This window comes from Dermacentor andersoni, chromosome 5 (genome assembly GCF_023375885.2).
Source record: "Dermacentor andersoni chromosome 5, qqDerAnde1_hic_scaffold, whole genome shotgun sequence".
Classification (NCBI taxonomy): domain Eukaryota; kingdom Metazoa; phylum Arthropoda; class Arachnida; order Ixodida; family Ixodidae; genus Dermacentor; species Dermacentor andersoni.
The window spans coordinates 19,696,153-19,715,331 of record NC_092818.1 but is presented as its reverse complement, the minus strand read 5'-3'; the positions used below and the strand labels follow the sequence as shown (position 1 = coordinate 19,715,331).

Below are 19,179 nucleotides of genomic sequence, written 5' to 3'. Positions count from 1 at the left end.
AGTTAGCCATCTGAAGAATACTTGTTAGCTAGCATAAGCATTCACAGAGGCTGGCGACTAATCGATCCATCCCTTTTGTCATTGCCTTTTTCACTGCGGCCCCAGCTGCTTACGCAAAGGTCGTATCCGTGAGTGAAGATCGGCGTGCGTCCAGCATATCCGTGTGACCTCTTCTCTACAATCGCCGTAGAGTCTGTCCTAGAGCACCGCCTCTTTTCAATAACTTCTAGCACTCGTGTCTTTTGCACACGAGCTGGACAATCTGCATAATCCACTGTGTGTGCACCTTCACAGAGGCAACAGTTTTCAGTTTGGGCAATGCTCTGGGTATTGTAGTGGCCCTCTCCACATATGTAACAGCGCAATCCAGATTTGCATCCATCTGCACTGTGTCCAGATCTCGAGCTATTTCGGTTTTGTAGGGGTTTTCTTGAACCTCTCGCATGAAGCGAGAGGTTCAACCCTAAAGACAATGGGCCATGCTTTGATTTTTGATGGGCACGATGAACCAGCAAACATCCGTAAAAGCGATTCAGTAGGGACCCCTATATTATCCACATTGCGATTGCAGCAGTATGATGCTACAACTCCAGCCATGGCTAGCTTCTCTAGGTTTTCAGATGGAGTTAGTTGGGAGCCACCTCCGCCCACAAATTCCTTGGTGCATTCAATATGTGGTGGTATAAACGAACTCACCGGGACAGAGGCAAATGCCGATCTCTTCAGTAGATCCCCTAAGTAAGCCTGGTCTGGCGACCTGCACACTATCCCACCGCGACCGCACTGCCGACATCGGTGATATTCTGGTAGTGAGAAGTCAGTGTGATGTTGTTTGTGGATTGCTTTGTTATTATCTGCACTGACTGAGCCATTGCCAAAGGGCACGAGCGCGACAGCAATGCTGCTAATTCTGCTGTGGAGAAACGTTTCCAATGGTAATTCATCATGTTTTAGAGAGGCTGTCCAGGTGGAATGCCCCTGCCCAGGAGAGTGCCCGTACATCACTGCGGCCTCTGATGTATGACTGCCAATAAATCTGATTGAAGCTTAAACTGGAAAGCAATGAAAACAGGAACCAAACTTACCTAAATACTACCTGATACATAAAGGACACCTGAAACGGTTCGGACAAATTTTGTATACGCGTAGGGTACAGCTAAATTTAATGATTCGCACCACACTTTGTGTGAAACGTCTCATGTTAAGATAGCCCCGGACGAACACAAGTTACCTTCTTCCATAGTCATTCATTTTCTCCTCATCTCGTTCGCCGAGCGATCGGGGCTAAGCTCCGCCTTCACTGGCTCTTCGTCATGATGGCACGTCGTGTCGTCGGCTTCCGATTCTCTGTGAACGAGCGCGCGAAGCCTCTCCAAACTCTCCGCCAGCTGCTCGGCAGTCCACCCCAAGCGATAGTTATCAAAGCAGCGTGCGTTGCGAGCGTTTTGTCGCAGCATCGAACGTGCCTGGTATTCCGGTAACCAAAGGCGAGCTGGGCGTTTCGACGGAACGGTGGAGGCTGATGAAAGAACTTTAGCTTAGAGGTACGTGAGCTGCCTGATCGGTCTTCATGCTCCAGCCACCCGCTGGCGCAGAGCTTAACCAACCAAACAAAGAGCTAATATTGCTCTAACCAAGTGCAAAACATCTTAAACATTTACAAAAACAACTAAGTAACGATTACACTCCTGTGAAAAATTTACGCCAGCAGCAATGGAGAATACATTTTGTGACTCCTACCATGTGGTTGAGCTCTGTGCCACCAGGCGGCTGCACCGTGCAGACCATTCGCATTTGCACTTCTGCTCATCGCGTGAAACGACACGCAAAGGGACAGGGCCAGGCGCTGTCCCCTTGCGCTTGCGTTTACCCTATACCGGACTCGCAAAACGCTATTGCGTTAGTAATTTTCCGGTGTAAAGTGGCGGCCGCAAAGGCACAAATCCTGGCGCCGATCGGATAGCGGCAGTCCAATGCGCTGCAGCCAGTCCGCTCGTCGGCTGCCTTGCAGAGGGACATGATGTCACAGCTTGACATATTGCCACTCCTTAAGTTTGCTGTCCACAACGCAACAAAGTCGAATTACAGTGCTCGCGAAAAGACTGAGACCGACTCGAACCGCGGAGCTCTCGTCAATATGGATCAGGTTGTAACACAAGCAGACGACGCTTGCTGTGTGCCGGAAGTGCTTAACTGTAGTGAGAAATTGTTCTTGTGCATTGTCTTTCTGTTACTTTCCTTTTATAGAAACAAATTAACTAACACTCCAACTATTACGAACATTATTTGTTCACCATAAAGGTGTAAAAATTATAGATGACGCGCCCTGGGCAGCCAATCGGATAGCTGGCCCACATGACGTCAATTGGGTGAATTACGTCATATGGGTAGGGGCGGCTGAAAATTCCGCCGTGCAGTGTGCTGCGATCGGCAGCAATGTACATTTTTAAAACCTTATAATAAATTACACGCTTTACGCGGAGCACTTACATGCGTCAATTAATGATCAGAAGGACCAACTCTAACGACTCAGTACGTTTGTGGAAAATTGTCAAAATTTGTTCAGGGTCCCTTTAACCAATGCCGCGCAGATAAAGGCCAAAAAGAACAGAAACTGGCAGTCAATGTGTCGAACAGCAGCGCGTGTTGAATCCGCCACGTCAATGTAACTTATTGAATGTCTCGCGAGATAGGGCTTTCGCCTTCATCGTCTTCAGAATATGCCAAACTGGCTGTCAACTTTTTTTTCCTATCTCATTCTATTATTGCTTCGTTTTCGCTTCTGGAAGATTCGAAAATTCTCCTTTTGTCAAAATTGCTTCTCTATATTTAGGCTACAATTTAATGCGCAGCGCTATAGGCAAAGGAATGAACGACAGGCTCCTGAATGTGTCTGACGCGTTCCTTTCGTGCATGTCTTTTAAGCTGCTTTACCATTCCTATCATGCAGGTTGCAGGCTTCAGAAGGCTGCCACAAGGACATCTTGCTACCTTCGTGAACAAGGACTTGAAATTTCATGCGGGAAGTGCGCCATGGTGGCATTCACGAGGAAGCGAATGTCTGCTTACGGCGTATCTATTAACGGGCTACTTATACCATACAGCAGAAGTCACAGGTTCTTGGGAGTCGTAATTGACAGAGACCAATCTTGGACTCCGCACGTGAATTACGTGAAAAAACGGCTGACTGCTATCGTTCACCTGTTCAGGTTCCTTGCATGAAAAAGTTGGGGAGTATCTGTACACGCTGTTACAGCTGTACATGGCGTTGTTCGTTGGATTCCTACGATACAGCCTGCCTGCAATATCCAACACCTGCAAGACTAACCTGCGTACGATACAGAGTATTCAAGCCCAAGCCCTTAAGATATGTCTTGGCTTACCACGCAGTGCATTAACGGCTGAAACCATTGCCCTTGCGCAGGATTACCCAATCACGACGCACATTACCGTTGAGACAATGCGTATGCATCTCAGGCATTATGCTAGGACCCCTTCCCACCACTTGGCGAGCCTCAGTTCTGCAAGGCCCTGCTCGACATTTAGCGGCATTTTCAGTGCACATCGTGCGTCGTTTACTTCAGGGTACGCACCTGCGGCAAAGCCAGCGTTTCCTCCGTGGTGTTTGAGCCGTCCACAAGTACATCTAATGATTCCAGGACTACAGAAGAAGACAGATCTCCCGGCCCCTGCTCTAAAACAGTTGAGCTTACTTCTTTTGCATGAAAAGTACAGCAACCACGTGCACATCTATACCGATGGATCGACTACGTCGTGCAGTTCTGGTGGTGCCGTGGTTATACCAACGCGAGGAATGACACTGCGCTTCAAGACATCGCATGTCACGACCTCAACGGCGGCAGAACTAACAGCCCTGCGTCGAGCACTGTAATTCGTTGAATCTGAAAGAGCTAGAAAATGGGCTGTGTTCTGTGATTCAAAACCGGCATTACAGTGCACGCATTCAGTTCTCCGACACGGATGCCATGACCAATTGACATACGAAATCGCGAAACTTTACCATCGTGTCCAACAAAAAGGTCACGAGGTCGTTTTTCAATCGGTACCTGGCCATTGTGGAATCAGTGGCAATGATTCCGCCGATAACGCTGCTCGCACAGCACATCATGAAGAGCACAGCGTTCCAATCCCGCTTTCGAGGACAGACGCCGCAAGGCAGCTTCGACACCTGGCACGCAGTCTCACACTGACCGAGTGGAACTCGCCAAACTTACGACTTACACGACTGCATCGACTAAACCCCTCCCTGCAACTCCGACCTCCACTCGGACTTCCTCGACGTGAAGCTACGCTTCTCTGTCGCCTTTGGTTGGGAATTGCCTTCACAAAGGCATACTCTACATTAATTGGAGTGACTGACAGTGGAGCATGCGAGGTCTGTGGCACGGAAGAAAACATCGACCACCTGCTGGGCCACTGTCCACGATACACCCCTGAGAGACAAGAACTTGCCAAAGCTTTTCAAGAACTGGACAATCGGCCGCTTTCTGTGCAGGTGCTGCTGGAACACCGCCCCCATCGCCCGTCGGCCCATAAAGCGGTGAAGGCACTTTTGTGCTTCTTAAGGACGACGGGCTTGTGCGACCATCTGTGACTATTAATGTAATTTTTGTAAGGCCACACACGTCAGCGAACTCAGCGCAATTTCCTTCTTTTCTTCCCTCCTCTCTCTCTGTTATCTTTGTTTTCCCTCTTTCCCATTCCCCCGGTGTAGGGTGGCCAACCGGACGTTATTCTGGTTAACCTCCCTGCCTTCAACTTATCTCTTTCCCCCTTCCAGGTTGCTTTTGTGATAAGTCCCTTCCGCGGTTGCAATCGTCTCACGTGTCAGGAAAAAGACCGCGTGCTAATGAAATGTGTCATTATCAGCGACTTTGAAAGATCGCAGTTCTAGTTCTTGTTGAAAATATTGTTCATTTATTTTTTTGAGACAGAACGTACTGACTGAATTCTGTTTTTAGCACTATTTCATTACAATTTCATTAAACGTCTGCACTAAAGTGTTGTGTGCGCGATATTTCTAGCAAGCGAGGTTGACACCTGGCAGAGTTTGCATGGAGCCAACATTTTAAGAAGTTCCCTACTGCAGAATTTTTTAGGTCCCGATTTACACGTGGCATAACGCACCTGTGGACCATGCCTTATATACCCCAGGGACTCATGACACAGCCATGGGTCACGCTGCTTTGCGTCTTTCTCGGGCTCCAAACAGATGGCGCTGCCACGTTTCCTGCTGGCCTTTGTTGCCTTCATTTTAAAAAAGTGTTAAGTTATTTTGGGCATTATCCGACGTAGTTGCTTAGATGCTGTAGTGTTGGGCTGCTAAGCACGATGTCGCGCAATCAAATCATGGCCACGGAACCGCATTTAGTTGGGAGAAAAATGCGACAACACCCGTGTACTTAGATTTAGACTCGCGTTAAAAAAGCCAGAGCTACCGCACCCCGTGACAAGCTACAAAGAAATCACGCAAATGTACAGAAGTGGCAGATGTAGGCTCCCCCGTCCGCATCCGCAACTCAGCCGACAGCAGCAAACGATCTTGCGACGCACGCAAACGGGGTCGCTAGCGCATCCCGTGCTCTTGCACAAGATGTTCCCAACAGAGCATGACACTTTATGCCCTTTTTGCAGACGTTCAAAAGGCACTCTAGCACACATCATTGCAGAGTGCACTAAGCTCAAGAACCCCCCACCATCCCTACCCCCCACCCTCCCCAGCCCCAACCCCCCCGAGCGATGGGAGACCTTGTTGTCCAGCCCCGACCTACCGACCCAGCTCGCGCTGGCGGCTAGGGGCCAGGAACTGCTGGACGCATATGGGACCTGAGAATAAGGTTCCACCCCATCTGGTGCCAGCGAGCACCAACCGTCACTAAGCGCTCAGTTCAAAAGTTGATTCTCTCTCTCTCTCTTAAAAAATCCCAGGTGGTCCAAATTTGCGAAGCCCCCACTACTGCGTGCCTCACTATCCGATCGTGGCTTTGGCGCGGTACACATCATATTTGTTTTATTTTTGGCCTTGATGGCGTCATTCTTCGGTGGACCACGAAGTGCCAACCATCAGAAAGCAGACAAACTCAGTTTTATTTTATAATGTGTTTTAATAGCGAAATATTTGAATGAAACTAAAACTAAGTAACGCTCAACAGCTTTATAGGATGACTAGGAGTTTCTATTAAAATCCTACTTTGGTTATCGTCGAATCTTGCTTATTTCACCGGTCTCACTTGTGTGCAAAATTGAAGGTAGGCTTACACATGAACGGCTGGCGAGGGTGTCCTCCACAGAAGGTGGCCACCTTCCCCGCTCGCACCCTTGCATTACTGGGGCGACTGCTGCTTCTGATGGATGCATAGCTGCCAGTACAGCACCGTGGAGTGCTGCGTGCCGACCCGTCAGTTCGTGATGCATAATGCCGGCCCAAAATAAACACGTTTTCCCACTGTTTCTAGCGCTTCCTTTTGTTTCCGTAAAAGCCTTCTGGATCCAAGAGACACGTTAATATATTTTATTTCCACAAGAAAATAACGTATACTGAATCATCAAGTATCCCGAATCACCAGGTATACTGAATCACCAACTGTAGCGACATTTTTAGCTCAACACAACTTCAGATACTGCGGCCACTCAGCTCCTTCGTTTTAATAGCGCTACCCCTCGAATAGCGCAAAAATGTAGCTGCAATACCGTAGTTAATAGTATAACGCATAACGTATATTTTGACCTATTATAAATGCAGAAAGCACTGATAGCTCAGCCTTCAGAAAGTGAACCAGAGGGGGCGACTACTCACTGGCAATTGTTGGAAAATTGGCAGATAATATACAAGATAGAAAAAACGACGGTATGGTTCCACATGCTTTCATGAGTAGTCTATAGTGTACGTGTTATACATAACACTATAAGTTGTAGAAAATGATTTTTCTTTCTGATTTCATAATTGTCTGGCAGAGCAGACTTACCTTGAAGCATCTATGGCAAGGTGCTGGCACATGTAAGTCAGAAAGCCGTCGGTACTAAAATATCTCCAGATTGACGCCCCACAGCAGAAGCACTAGAAGCTCGTCAGCTTGTTATACTAGCAATGCGTCTACTTTATTCTAACGCTGAACCTGCGGTTTCTGTTTTCTGTTAGGACAGGCTTCGCGACGGCCAGTCGCGGAAAGTTCGCAGTAGTGGCGTTCTTCACTGGACAGATGCTGATGTTGTAGACTTCCAGGCCAAGGTCGAAGAAGGCCCAGCCGACGCGTCTGAACACCTTATCGTCCAGGTCAAAGACAAACATGCGAATCTGCATGGGCGAGTAGAGAGCAGGTCTTAGTAAACCAATTACTGCGCGCTTTTTGTACCGAGATGCCGTTGAAGTCATAAAGCTTATACTAGCGTGAGTATATTTGACCGTACGCTCTGCATGTGACGCCTCTACGGCTTTCTGCCCAAAATAAAAAAATTTTGGTAGAAAATGAAATTGAGCGTACAAGGTTCATGTGTCTTGAAATTATATTGACTCATCTGATAGAAATCATCTTCTTCAAGTTATTTTTATTGCTTCATAAAAATTATGAGTTTAAATTAGCGCCTTCGTTGTTCCCCTTAATCGTAGAACAGGTGTGCCGAAATATGACAACTTAAAATTTTTACACCACGTTTAGAGGCACATATGTCATGCGAATTATATTGTCTTGGTATATTTCGCAGTAGTTTCAAATATCTTTCACGTTTACGGATAAATTATACGAAATTTCTGTTTGTCTGAAACAGCACAAATAAAATTGGCATAAATATCAGGTAAGAAACAACATGCGCTGGCACCCAGACAATGCAAAGCTATGAATAATGCAATGCAAAGGCATGTGCTTTACAGGTTTCTGTTTGTGCGACGGTTGAGTGAATGCAGTGGCATTTCGCGCACTCTTTCAAAGTGCAGACGCTAATTGCACATGTTACCATATTGTCACGTGGTAGTGACGTTAAAGAACACAGTAGCAATACTGTGAAAGACAAAACTAGCTTTTATTGGGTGAACCTGTGCCCACAAACACAGGCTACACTTAAAGCACAACGATAGCGGCAAACAGTCGGCGATCGTCGAAAATCTGATCAGCGCGTCAAGCGCGTCGGCTTTTATAGATCAGTCGTCGAATGTTCCAGAGTGACCGCTGGGACCCGCCTGCCTTCCACAAAGTTCTACACTATTCGCGTCGCGCATACATGCAATCAGATTACACAAGTTGCGGGGAAAGACAGCGGATGGAACCATCAATAACATTCCAGAAACTTCTTATACATGCAGGCGCGTCCTGCGCTGCGCGATAATTAGGTGGTGAGAAGTGGTCGCCCGATAAAGATAAAGAAGTACACGTGTCATTACCCCCCTCTTAAAGAGCATCGTCCCGACGCGACAAATATAAAGAAGCGAAACAGAAAAGGACACTTATTAAACAAAAGTGACAAAACAACGAAAAGAAACAAAGTCCAAAGGTCAGTTACGTGAAGTCGCAAAGTTCATTAGCGCTGGTAGTACGGCTTGAGTCTCACAACGTGGACTGTTTCAAGTTGTGAGCGGCGCCGCTGTGATAGCGAAATGCCGTCTGGCACGACCTCATAGTCCAGTGCGCCAATACGTCGGATGATCTTGTACGGTCCGAAATAGCGACGCAAAAGCTTCTCGCTCAGTCCTCGTCAGCGTATAGGGGTCCAAACCCAAGCACGGTCACCGGGCTGGTACTCGACGAAGCGTCGTCGGAGGTTGTAGTGTCGACTGTCGGTACGCTGCTGCTTCTTGATCCGTAGGCGGACGAGCTGTCGGGCTTCTTCGGCGCGCTCGAGATAGGTAGCGACGTCAAGATTCTCTTCGTCGGTGACGTGCGGCCGCATGGCGTCGTCGTCGGGTTCCTGCCGTAAACCAGCTTAAACGGCGTGATCTGTGTTGTTTCTTGCACCGCCGTGTTGTAAGCAAAGGTTACGTACGACAGTACCACCTCCCACGTCTTGTGCTCGACGTCGACGTACACTGCTAGCATGTCAGCGAGGGTCTTGTTCAGGCGCTCCGTGAGACCATTCGTCTGCGGGTGGTAGGCAGTTGTACTTCTGTGGCTTGTATGGCTGTACTGCTGAATGGCTTGGGTGAGCTCTGCTGTAAACGCTGTTCATCTGTCGGTGATGAGGACTTCTGGGGCACAATGTCGCAGCAGAATGCTCTCAACGAAAAATTTCGCCATCTCGGCTGCGCTGCCTTTCGGTAGAGCTTTAGTTTCAGGGAAGCGGGTGACATAGTCCGTCGCCACGACGATCCATTTATTTCCGGATGTTGACGCCGGAAACGATCCCAATTAATCCATGCCGATCTGCTGAAATGGTCGGCAAGGAGGTTTGATCGGCTGTAGTAATCCTGCTTGCCTAGTCGGTGGTGTCTTGCGTCGCTGAAAGTCTGGGCATGTCTTGACGTAACGGGCGACGTCGGCCGTCAGACGCTGCCAGTATACCTTTCCTGCATCCTCGACAGCGTTCGGGAGAATCTGAGGTGCGCAGCGGTTGGATCGTCATGTAGGGCGTACAGTACTTCTGGACGCAGCGCTGACGGAACAACAAGAAGGTAGCTGGCGCGGACTGGTGAGAAGTTCTTCTTTACGAGCAGGTTGTTTTGTAATGTGAATGAATACAATCCGCGCTTAAATGCCCTAGGTACTACGTCTGTGTGCCCTTCCAAATACTCGACGAGGCCTTCTAGTTCCGGGTCTGCTCGTTGCTGTTTAGAGAAGTCTTCTGCGCTTATTGTTCTGAGGAAGGCGTCGTCATCCTCGTCGTCTTCCGGCGGGGGATCGATGGGGGCGCGTGATAGGCAGTCGGCGTCTGAGTGTTTTCGTCCGGACTTGTAGATTACCGTGACGTCATATTCTTGCAGTCTGAGGCTCCACCTCGCCAGCCGTCCTGAAGGGTCCTTTAAGCTAGCTAGCCAACACAACGCGTGATGGTCGCTGACGACTTTGAATGGCCTGCCACATAAGTAACGGCGGAATTTTGCTGTAGCCCAAATGATGGCGAGGCATTCCTTTTCAGTCATAGAATAATTGCCTTCCGCTTTTGACAGCGACCGGCTAGCATAAGATATCACCCGTTCATGTCCGTCTTTCTTCTGGAATAGGACGGCACCGAGGCCTAGGCTACTGGCGTCAGTGTGGATTTCGGTATCGGCGTTTTCGTTGAAATGTGCAAGTACCGGCCGTGACTGCATGCGTCGTTTTAGTTCTTGAAATGCGTCGGCCTGCGGCGTTTGCCACTTGAACTCGGCATCAGATTTGGTTAGATGCGTTAGCGGCTAAGCGATGCGTGAAAAGTCCTTGACAAAGCGCCTGTAGTAGGCACACATGCCAAGGAATCTACGCACTGCCTTCTTGTCGATGGGCTGCGGGAACTTTGCGATGGCAGCTGTTTTCTGCGGGTTGGGGCATACTGCGGATTTGCTGATGACGTGGCCTAGGAACAGAAGCTCATCGTAAGCGAAGCGACACTTTTCTGGCTTCAGAGTGAGCCCTGATGATTTGATGGCCTCTAGTAATGTCGCAAGCCGCCTAAGGTAATCGTCGAAATTTCCGGCGAAGACAACGACGTCATCCAAGTAAACAAGACAGGTCTGCCACTTTAATCCTACTAACACCGTGTCCATGACGCGCTGGAACGTTACGGGCGCCGAGCACAGTCCTAATGGCATGACCTTGAACTCGTAGAGGCCGTCTGGCGTGATGAAGGCAGTCTTTTCGCGATCTCTCTCGTCGACTTCTATTTGCCAGTAGCCAGACTTGAGGTCCATCGACGAGAAGTATTTAACGTTGCAGAGCCGATCCAATGCGTCGTCTATTCGTCGTAGGGGGTATACGTCTTTCTTAGTGATCTTGTTTAGTTGACGATAATCGACGCAGAAACGTAGGGTTCCGTCCTTTTTCTTCACCAGGACAACAGGAGATGCCCACGGGCTTTTCGACAGCTGGATGATGTCGTCGCGGAGCATTTCGTCGACTTGTTGCCTAATAGTTTCGCGTTTTCGCGTCGAAACTCGGTAAGGGCTCAGGCGGAGTGGTTGAGCGCACTCTTCGGTTATTATGCGATGCTTTGCAACTGGTGTTTGTCGAATCTTCGATGAAGTCGGAAAGCAGTCCTCGTATCGTCGGAGAAGACTTCTGAGCTCTTGCTGCTTGCTTATGGGGACACTTGGATTTACGTCGAAGTCTGGTTCGGGGACTATGGTCGGCGGGGTAGATGCGGCAGAATCTGAGAGGACTAAGGCATTGCTCGTTTTCACAATTTCCTCGATGTACGCGATCGTCGTGCCCTTGCTGATGTGCTTGAACTCTTGGCTGAAGTTGGTTACCATCACTTCCGTTTTCCCTCCGTGGAGTCGGGCGATCCCTCTTGCGACGCAAATTTCACGGTCTAGCAGTAGACGTTGGTCACCCTCGATGATGCCTTCTACGTCAGCAGGTGTTTTTGTGCCGACGGAAATGACAATACTGGGAGCGAGGCGGGATGCTGACTTGACTTTCGAGCACGCTTAAGGCATGATGACTACGAGAGCTCTCCGGCGGTATCGCTTGATCTTCAGACAGGGTTATTGACTTCGACTTCAGGTCGATGACTGCGCCGTGTTGGTTTAGGAAGTCCATGCCGAGAATGACGTCGCGTGAACACTGTAGAAGGATAACGAAGGTGGCAGGGTAAGTCCGGTCATGAACGGTAATTCTTGCCGCGCAGATTCCTGTCGGCGTAATCAGGTGTCCTCCAGCGGTCCGAATTCGAGGGCCCTCCCATGCAGACTTAACCTTCATCAACTGGGTGGCGATGTGTCCACTCATGACGGAGTAATCGGCCCCTGTGTCGACTAAGGCGGTGACTGCGTGGCCGTCGAGAAGCACGTCGAGGTCGGTGGTTCTTTGTCTTGCGTTACAGTTAGGTCTTGGTGTCGTATCACGGCTGTGTCGCGTTTACCTGTGGCTGCTATGGGACGTCATCAGGTCGTCTTTCGTCTTCGTATTCTTTGCTTCCACACTTCGTCGGGACGGCGGCGTATCGTTATGTCGTCGAGGTAGTCCTACCGGCGTCTTCGTCGGCGGCGGAGGATCTTCGTCAGTTCGACGAACAGCAATCGCACCTCCATCGGTTGCTGCTTTTAGTTTTCCGGATATGGGCTCGCTGACGGGCCCCGGGCTGGGCCAGCGTATGGACGGGGCTGCAGCGACAGGTAGCGGCCTGGTGACGGCGAACGGGACGGTCTTCGTGGGCTCCACTGAGTAGCGGCGAGGTAGTCGGCGGTGTCACGAGGGCGTTCACCTTCCCTCAGGCGCTGTGCGTTGACGGCGAAGCCTCGCAATCTCAGCTCGCGGTAAGGGCATCGGCGGTACACATGTCCGGCTTCGCCGCAGTGGTAGTAGAGCGGGCGGTGGTCGGGGGCACGCCAAATGTCCGTCTTCCTCGCGTAGGTGCGCTGGGCCACGGGTGACCATGCTGGCGGCGGCGGCGGCGGCGGACTATGGAATTGTGGCGTTGCAGGGGCCTGGCGCGGTAGCGGAGGGGCACCTTGACGGCGTGCGACGGCGGCGTAGGTGATCGCTTCTGGGTGGGGATGCGGTAATTGAGGTTGCACCTCAGGAACTCCCAGCGATCGCTGAACCTCATCTTTCTCGATGTCAGCGATCGAAGCTACTTGAGGCTGCGACGAAGGCAAGACCTTGCCCAGTTCTTCGCGCACAATGGCCCTGGTCGCCTCGTGGAGATCAACGGAGCCCAGCGCTTGGATGGCGCACTGAGGCGTGAGCACTTGCGGTTATATTGCATAGTGCGCATTTCTAAAGTTTTGTCAATCGTCGTAGCCTCTGTCAGGAACTCAGTTACGGTCTTCGGTGGGTTTGGGATTATTCCGGCGAGAAGTTCTTGCTTTACGCCTCGCATCAAGAAACGTTCTTTTTTCACTTTGGACATTTCCGGGTGGGCGTGCCGGAAAAGACGGGTCATCTCTTCTGTGAAGATGGCGATGGTCTCATTGGGTAGTTGGCCTCGGGTTTCCAGCAGAACTTCGGCCCTTTCTTTTCGGACAACGCTCGTGAACGTCCTCAGGAAGTTACTGCGGAACAGGTCCCATGTTGCTAGGGTGGACTCTCGGTTCTCAAACCAAGTCCTCGCGGCATCTTCCAAGGAGAAGTACACGTGTCGTAGCTTATCTTCAGAGGTCCAGTTATTGAAGGTCGAGATCCTTTCGAAGGTTTCGAGCCAGGTTTCAGGATCCTCCGACGTAGCTCCACGGAAGGTAGGCGGCTCTCTGGGTTGTTGAAGTACGACGGTTGACACTGAGGCTGCCATTGTGGTTGTCTTGGCCACAATCTTTTTGGTCTTCTCAGGTACAAGTCCGTGCTCTGGGGGCACCTGTTGTAGACGACGGCCTGCTCGATGGTCCGGGACTACGTTGGTGCTCTCTTTACGGTCCGGGCTTGGATCACGGCTTGTCGGGGACGTCCGGTACATGGACGAAAAGCACCTCCACCAGATGTCACGTGGTAGTGACGTTAAAGAACACAGTAACAATACTGTGAAAGACAAAACTAGCTTTTATTGGGCGAACCTGTGCCAACAAAGATAGGCTACACTTAAAGCACAACGATAGCGGCGAACACAGTCGACGATCGTCGAAAATCGGATCAGCTGGTCAAGCGCGTCGGCTTTTATAGATCAGTCGTCGAATGTTCCAGAGTAACCGCTGGGACCTGCGTGCCTTCCACAAAGTTATACACCATTGGCGTCGCGCATACATGCAATCAGATTACACAAGCTGCGGGGAAAGACAGCGGATGTAACCATCGATAACATTCCAGAAACTTCTTTTACATGCAGGCGCGTCCTGCGCTGCGCGATAACATTTGTTAGGTGGTGAGAAGTTGTCGCCCGATAAAGATAAAGAAGTATACTTGTCAATATAAAAAAGACGAGCACACAAAGGCTGCTAACTATTGATTCAGCTTGGGAGACGTTCAGGAGCGGATGTCAGACCGCATTGAAAGCTTCCTGCTGCGCATGAGCGCTGCTTTACCACTAGTGAAAGGCACGGCTTTGTCTGAGAGCGAAATAAATTTTGACGCAGTGCACAAAGTCACCAGCACCGTGCAGCAATAACTATCATGAACGCAAACTCGTGCAACAAATACCATCAATTGCTTTTATGTGCGATAAACAAAGGCACGCTATGTGTTCTTTCGACAACAACCGCCTACAATAGGCAAGTAACTTCGTTGCTTTGTGTATCAGGAGACGCGCTGCCACTTCTGTACAGCAGATTTGTGTGACACTGATTACATGACAATAACTTTTTAAATATTTACAGAAATTTTCTATTAACGGAAATGACAAACACAACATGCTAAAGCATTGTTAGTAGTCTTGAGCTGCAAAATATTGTTACGAGGCGTAGTTAATCGGTAGTAGCTAGTTCGTACTTGTCAAGCTTCACAGCAAAAAAAAAAAAAAAAAAGAAAGAAAACATAGATTTCCACGTAGTTTGAGTGTTCAGTCATGCACTCATGGTTGTCTTCATCGTTTGACCGTGACATAACGCCTGGCGGATGGAGCACAGTTTCTGTGCTGGCTATGGTTTAGGTGGTGTATTGCAGTTGTAAAGTTTGAGGCGGAAAACATGCAATATGTCGCTTGGTGGTGTGATAGTCGATAGGTGTCAGTGGAGACATTTCATAGGTGACAAACTTTACTCGATGCAGGACGCAGCAGAGCCCAACATAGCGTGACGGGGCTTCTCGCAAAGGCTAACACAAGGAGATATGACCCGGAACAGGATGTCAGAACCCGGAGGGAAATAGGCATCTCGGTGTCGACGATAATAGAGGGAATTTTCAGCGGCCTGTAATAAATAGAGCCGATCGCAGGCTACCGTGCATAGAATGGCAGCACGGTTGATGGCGTCATGAGCATTTTAATTGGTTGACGCTAAATCAGACGGAAGGGTGTTGTCGAAGGGCTAAAGGGGATCGCAGCCAAACAGAAATTGAAAGGGTGAGAAGCCGGCTGTTTTATGATAGCACGACTTGCAGGCGAAGGTGACAAACGGCAGTCTAGTGACCCAACCAGTGTGGCCGTGGGAAACATATATGGAGAGCATGTCGGTCAGTGTATGGTTCAGACGTTCGCTAAGGCCGTTAGGCTGGAGATGATAGGAAGTGGCAAACTTGTGATGAGTAACATACGGGCACAGAAGCTCGTCAACCACGCGTGACAGAAAGCAGCGACCATGGCGTGTGAGTAGCCACGAGGGCCGCTATGCTGAAGGACGATGTCTTACAGCAAGAAATAAACCTCAGTCGTGCTGCAGTGATCACAGCGCGCGGTATAATTCATAGTGACCACAGCCCATTTATTTCCCATGGTCGATGGGTGGACGAGACTTAGCAAGCCAATCTCAACGCGATAAAACCGTTCGGTAGAGACTTCAACGGGCTGATGGTGACCGGCCTGAGTGGTCTTAGGTTTCTTCTAACGCTGGCACAGGTTTAAAGTTGTAACACATTGGCGAACGGAACAATAAGGGCCTGACCAGAATGAACGCCGTCGTACGCGGCCATAGGCTCTTGGAGACGCCTAAATGGGGGGGGGGGGGGGGGGGACAAAAGGGCGGAGTGTCGTTGACAGCTGCCGTGGTGCTGGGATGACCGGTGGTGGGGAGAGTGCCCTCGAGGGCACTCTCCCCAGCACCGGTCATCCCAGCACCAGTAGCCCTTGATGGGAGGCGAGGGGTTTGGGAGGCTACAGGGTCGCGCCGACGTTTTTGTGTTGGTGAAACAAGCGGGAGTCTACCTGGTTGTGCGTCCTTTTGTTCTTTTCATCATGCCGCCAAGGCCATGGACATACACCGAGGGTAGGTTGCCCTTCACGCGGTTTATGTTATTCCCCGTATTCTGAATGTGCCATGACTCCAGTAGCAGTCTCTTCCGCGAGTTCGTCTCTGTTGGAAATATTTCAGTTTCCTGGAAAGCGATGTTGTGGTCGGCGTCTTTAGAGTGTTCAGCGACGACGCTGCGAATACGGTTGAATGTTCTGACGTCGTTCTCGTGTTGCCTGATCCTTTCTTTTAGATTTTTGGTTTCCCCGATGTACGACGCAGGACAGTCGGCACAGATGATTTTGTAGACGACGCCTTGAGCTTTTTCTTTAGGTGGACGATCTTTTGGTTTAGGGAGGAGGATATTGAAAGCGTTTATTGGTTTGTGCGCCACTTTGAGGCCTTCTTTTTTTTAATATTCGGCTGAGCGCTTCGCTGGTACCTCTGGCGTACGGGATGGACACTCGCTTCTGGGGTTGGGGAGAAGTCAACAGCTGAAGGTCCCGCAGTTTCCTTCTTTTTTTCTTGTCTGGTTGGTTTTCGAATGAAGTCATCTATGGAGCCATTCCTCCTAAGTTCTTTGAGAACCGTTCTCTTTTTTTTCTTTTAATCCGATTCCGATGAGGAATGAGTTTCGGCTCGTTTGAATAAAGAATTTACAACAGACGCCTTGTGGTTTGCCGGATGGTCGAATCGGAAATGAAGGTAGTGGCCTGTGTGGGTTGGTTTTCGGTAGACTGAAAATTTTAGAATGCCGTCTTTTCGTGCAACTTGTACATCTAAGAACGGGAGTGATCCGTTCTGTTCGCGCTCATATGTGAACTGTATATCCAGGTCTATGGAGTTTCAGTGTTTCTGCAAGTTTTCCACTTGCCTCGTCTTCACGATGCAGAAGAATCGTGAAGACGTCAAACGTGAAGACGTCAAGACGTGAAGTCTGTCAAAAATGGACTCCACTGCACACCTCATAGATGAAAATAAGTTCATGCCTTTTAGTAAGCTTAGATGCAGGCCGCAGTGACCTTTCTTGTTATTATTGAAATGGGGGTAAGCTTGCCATAACAAGCCTTGTTGCCCTTTCTTATAGGCACATCCAGTCATATCCATTGAACTAGAGTACCATATTTTCATCCCTACGGAACATCATGTTTGCAGATACGATCCTCAAGTTATGGCTTGAGCAATAGTAGAACCAGGGATGATGCGGGGGGCACACTGGGCACGTGCTTAGGATGGGTCACAAGCGGCGTTTGCGACACACCAGACTAAGGACAGACCCATGACCTCTGACTATGACCAATATTCTATTTATTAGCAGGAGTATTTCAACATTTCTGCCGAACGAGGATGAACTGTCGATTATTTCCTTTTTGTTCAAATCTAAATATTGAAGTTAGTTAGCAGTTGACTGCTGCAGTAATTTAGATGTTTCGTATGCAGTTCAGTAGGAAGACTAAGACTTTCTTTTAGTGCCATGATTTTGACTGTCATGATGTTGTTTTACACCATGTCCTCGTGTTGACTTTTGCACACTATATTTTTCCGGCACCCGCTTTATACAACACAAAAAGGCAGCTGCAAGAACACAAGGATCTCAAAGAGCCAGTCCAGCGCCACTCCACGTAGTGCAGAGGAGCGCACGCCAATGAATCAACATACATTGCCATGCAATTTAGACAAGAAAACTAGAATGTGGGTATATTTCGTGTACCATTTCACTAAATGTCAACAAAAACAACATATAGTATGTCACAGCAAGATGAAAATTGTCACGTGCTCTAGGTAGTCGTCTTAACATGGCATATTGATGTAATGTCTCCGATGGGATAGTCAAAATCAATTATGCTCTCTGGAGACAAACACATAGGAGCAAGTGTCATTGAAAAGTTAGAAATGTGTTTAAGAAAATGCTGATTAGTTGTGAGAAGTGACTGCTTTTTGCCTTGCCTCTCAACAGATATATCCATGTGATAAAAGCTAGTGGTACAATGAAATTGCAATGAAATTGCAATGTATTATGCAAAGGCAGTTTAATGTACAGTCGAACTTATTTTGATTTTCAGCGGGTATTTTAGCCGTTCAACGTTGTCAGCGCATTCATTAGGAAACGCGACAAGCCTGTCTCGAATGCAGTCGATAAGGGGTGCTTGGTGATCTTCGGCACTGTACTGTATTATTATTATTAAATGTTGTTCAGTTCCATTGTATTTAATTAAATATCGTAGATCATATCGTGGTGCCTATACGCGTGCGTACAGGTGGTAGCGAACTGAGCATACGCACCATACCCCTCCTTCGTACTCCAACCGCCCACTTAGTTCTGTGCTACGTGCTATAAAAACTGGATTTTCTTTTAATTGCTTCAGTCAATGTGCAAGGTGACATTTAAGTCATATCTTTTGAACATTTCAATTCCAAAACAATCGTGAACAGGCCAGAGAAAGCATTTGATAGTGGTGACATGTAGATATAAGGATATCCAGCAAAATAAACACAAAGATATAACGTAATATGAACCCCGAACAGAGGGAGAGCTTGCTCACCTTTTTTTCGACCGTCTTCGGCGTCTCGAAGCTCCACAGCTGGTTGCCCTCAAAGCCAAGCGCCGTCATGCTTTGGGTGTGCTCCTGCTGGTTGGGGATCACCTTGAAGCAGTACGCGTAGAAAAACTGTGCGTTGCCGCCCCCGCACTTGTCCCCGAACTTCACGGGCTTGTTGACGGGCGCGTTCAGTTGGAACGACATCACGGCCAACGTTGAAGAAAGCGCCACCTCGATCGCCTTCTCACTCCTCAGGCCGTACTCCAGAAACTTGAGCATGTGCTCCTGTGCGCCCGGAGAATTGAATAATTGTGTCATACTTACGTAGCTGTATTATCAGCAAGCACTTTCCTTTAACTTAGGCTATAAGAACAACTAACGTGATAGGACTGTATGCAGTGACACCGTTCTTCTGCTTAAGCTTCTATTCTTGTCTTTTAGACATGTGGTCATTCAATTAATGAGGCACACAAAGCTACTCCATGAAGAAAAAAGTGTACTATATACAGGGTGTTTTTCTTTAGCTGCACCACATTATTTAAAGATTGCCCATGGTAGATAGCACACTTCTAACCCTTGATTTGAATTACACGATGAGGCGGCCATTACTTCTAGAAACAATCAAAATGTTCAATTGAATAGTTAACGTAATTACGCTAACTTTTATTTATTTACTTTAGGCCATATATTTTCATCTATGAACTAGAGCCGCTGAGTTCGCACGGTGTGTCCACTTGGAATGAA

General features: G+C 48.8%; 1 protein-coding gene across 1 annotated transcript; it reads right to left on the bottom strand.

The window, feature by feature from the left end:
- Positions 1–7,066: 7,066 nt before the first annotated feature.
- LOC129384520 (uncharacterized) lies at positions 7,067–18,699 on the bottom strand. The gene is made up of 2 exons (XM_055070049.1): positions 18,439–18,699; positions 7,067–7,315 (listed from the first exon to the last, which is right to left on the bottom strand). The coding sequence occupies exons 1-2, from the start codon at positions 18,637–18,639 to the stop codon at positions 7,115–7,117; spliced, it is 402 nt and encodes a 133-aa protein (XP_054926024.1). The 5' UTR covers positions 18,640–18,699; the 3' UTR covers positions 7,067–7,114.
- Positions 18,700–19,179: the final 480 nt, after the last annotated feature.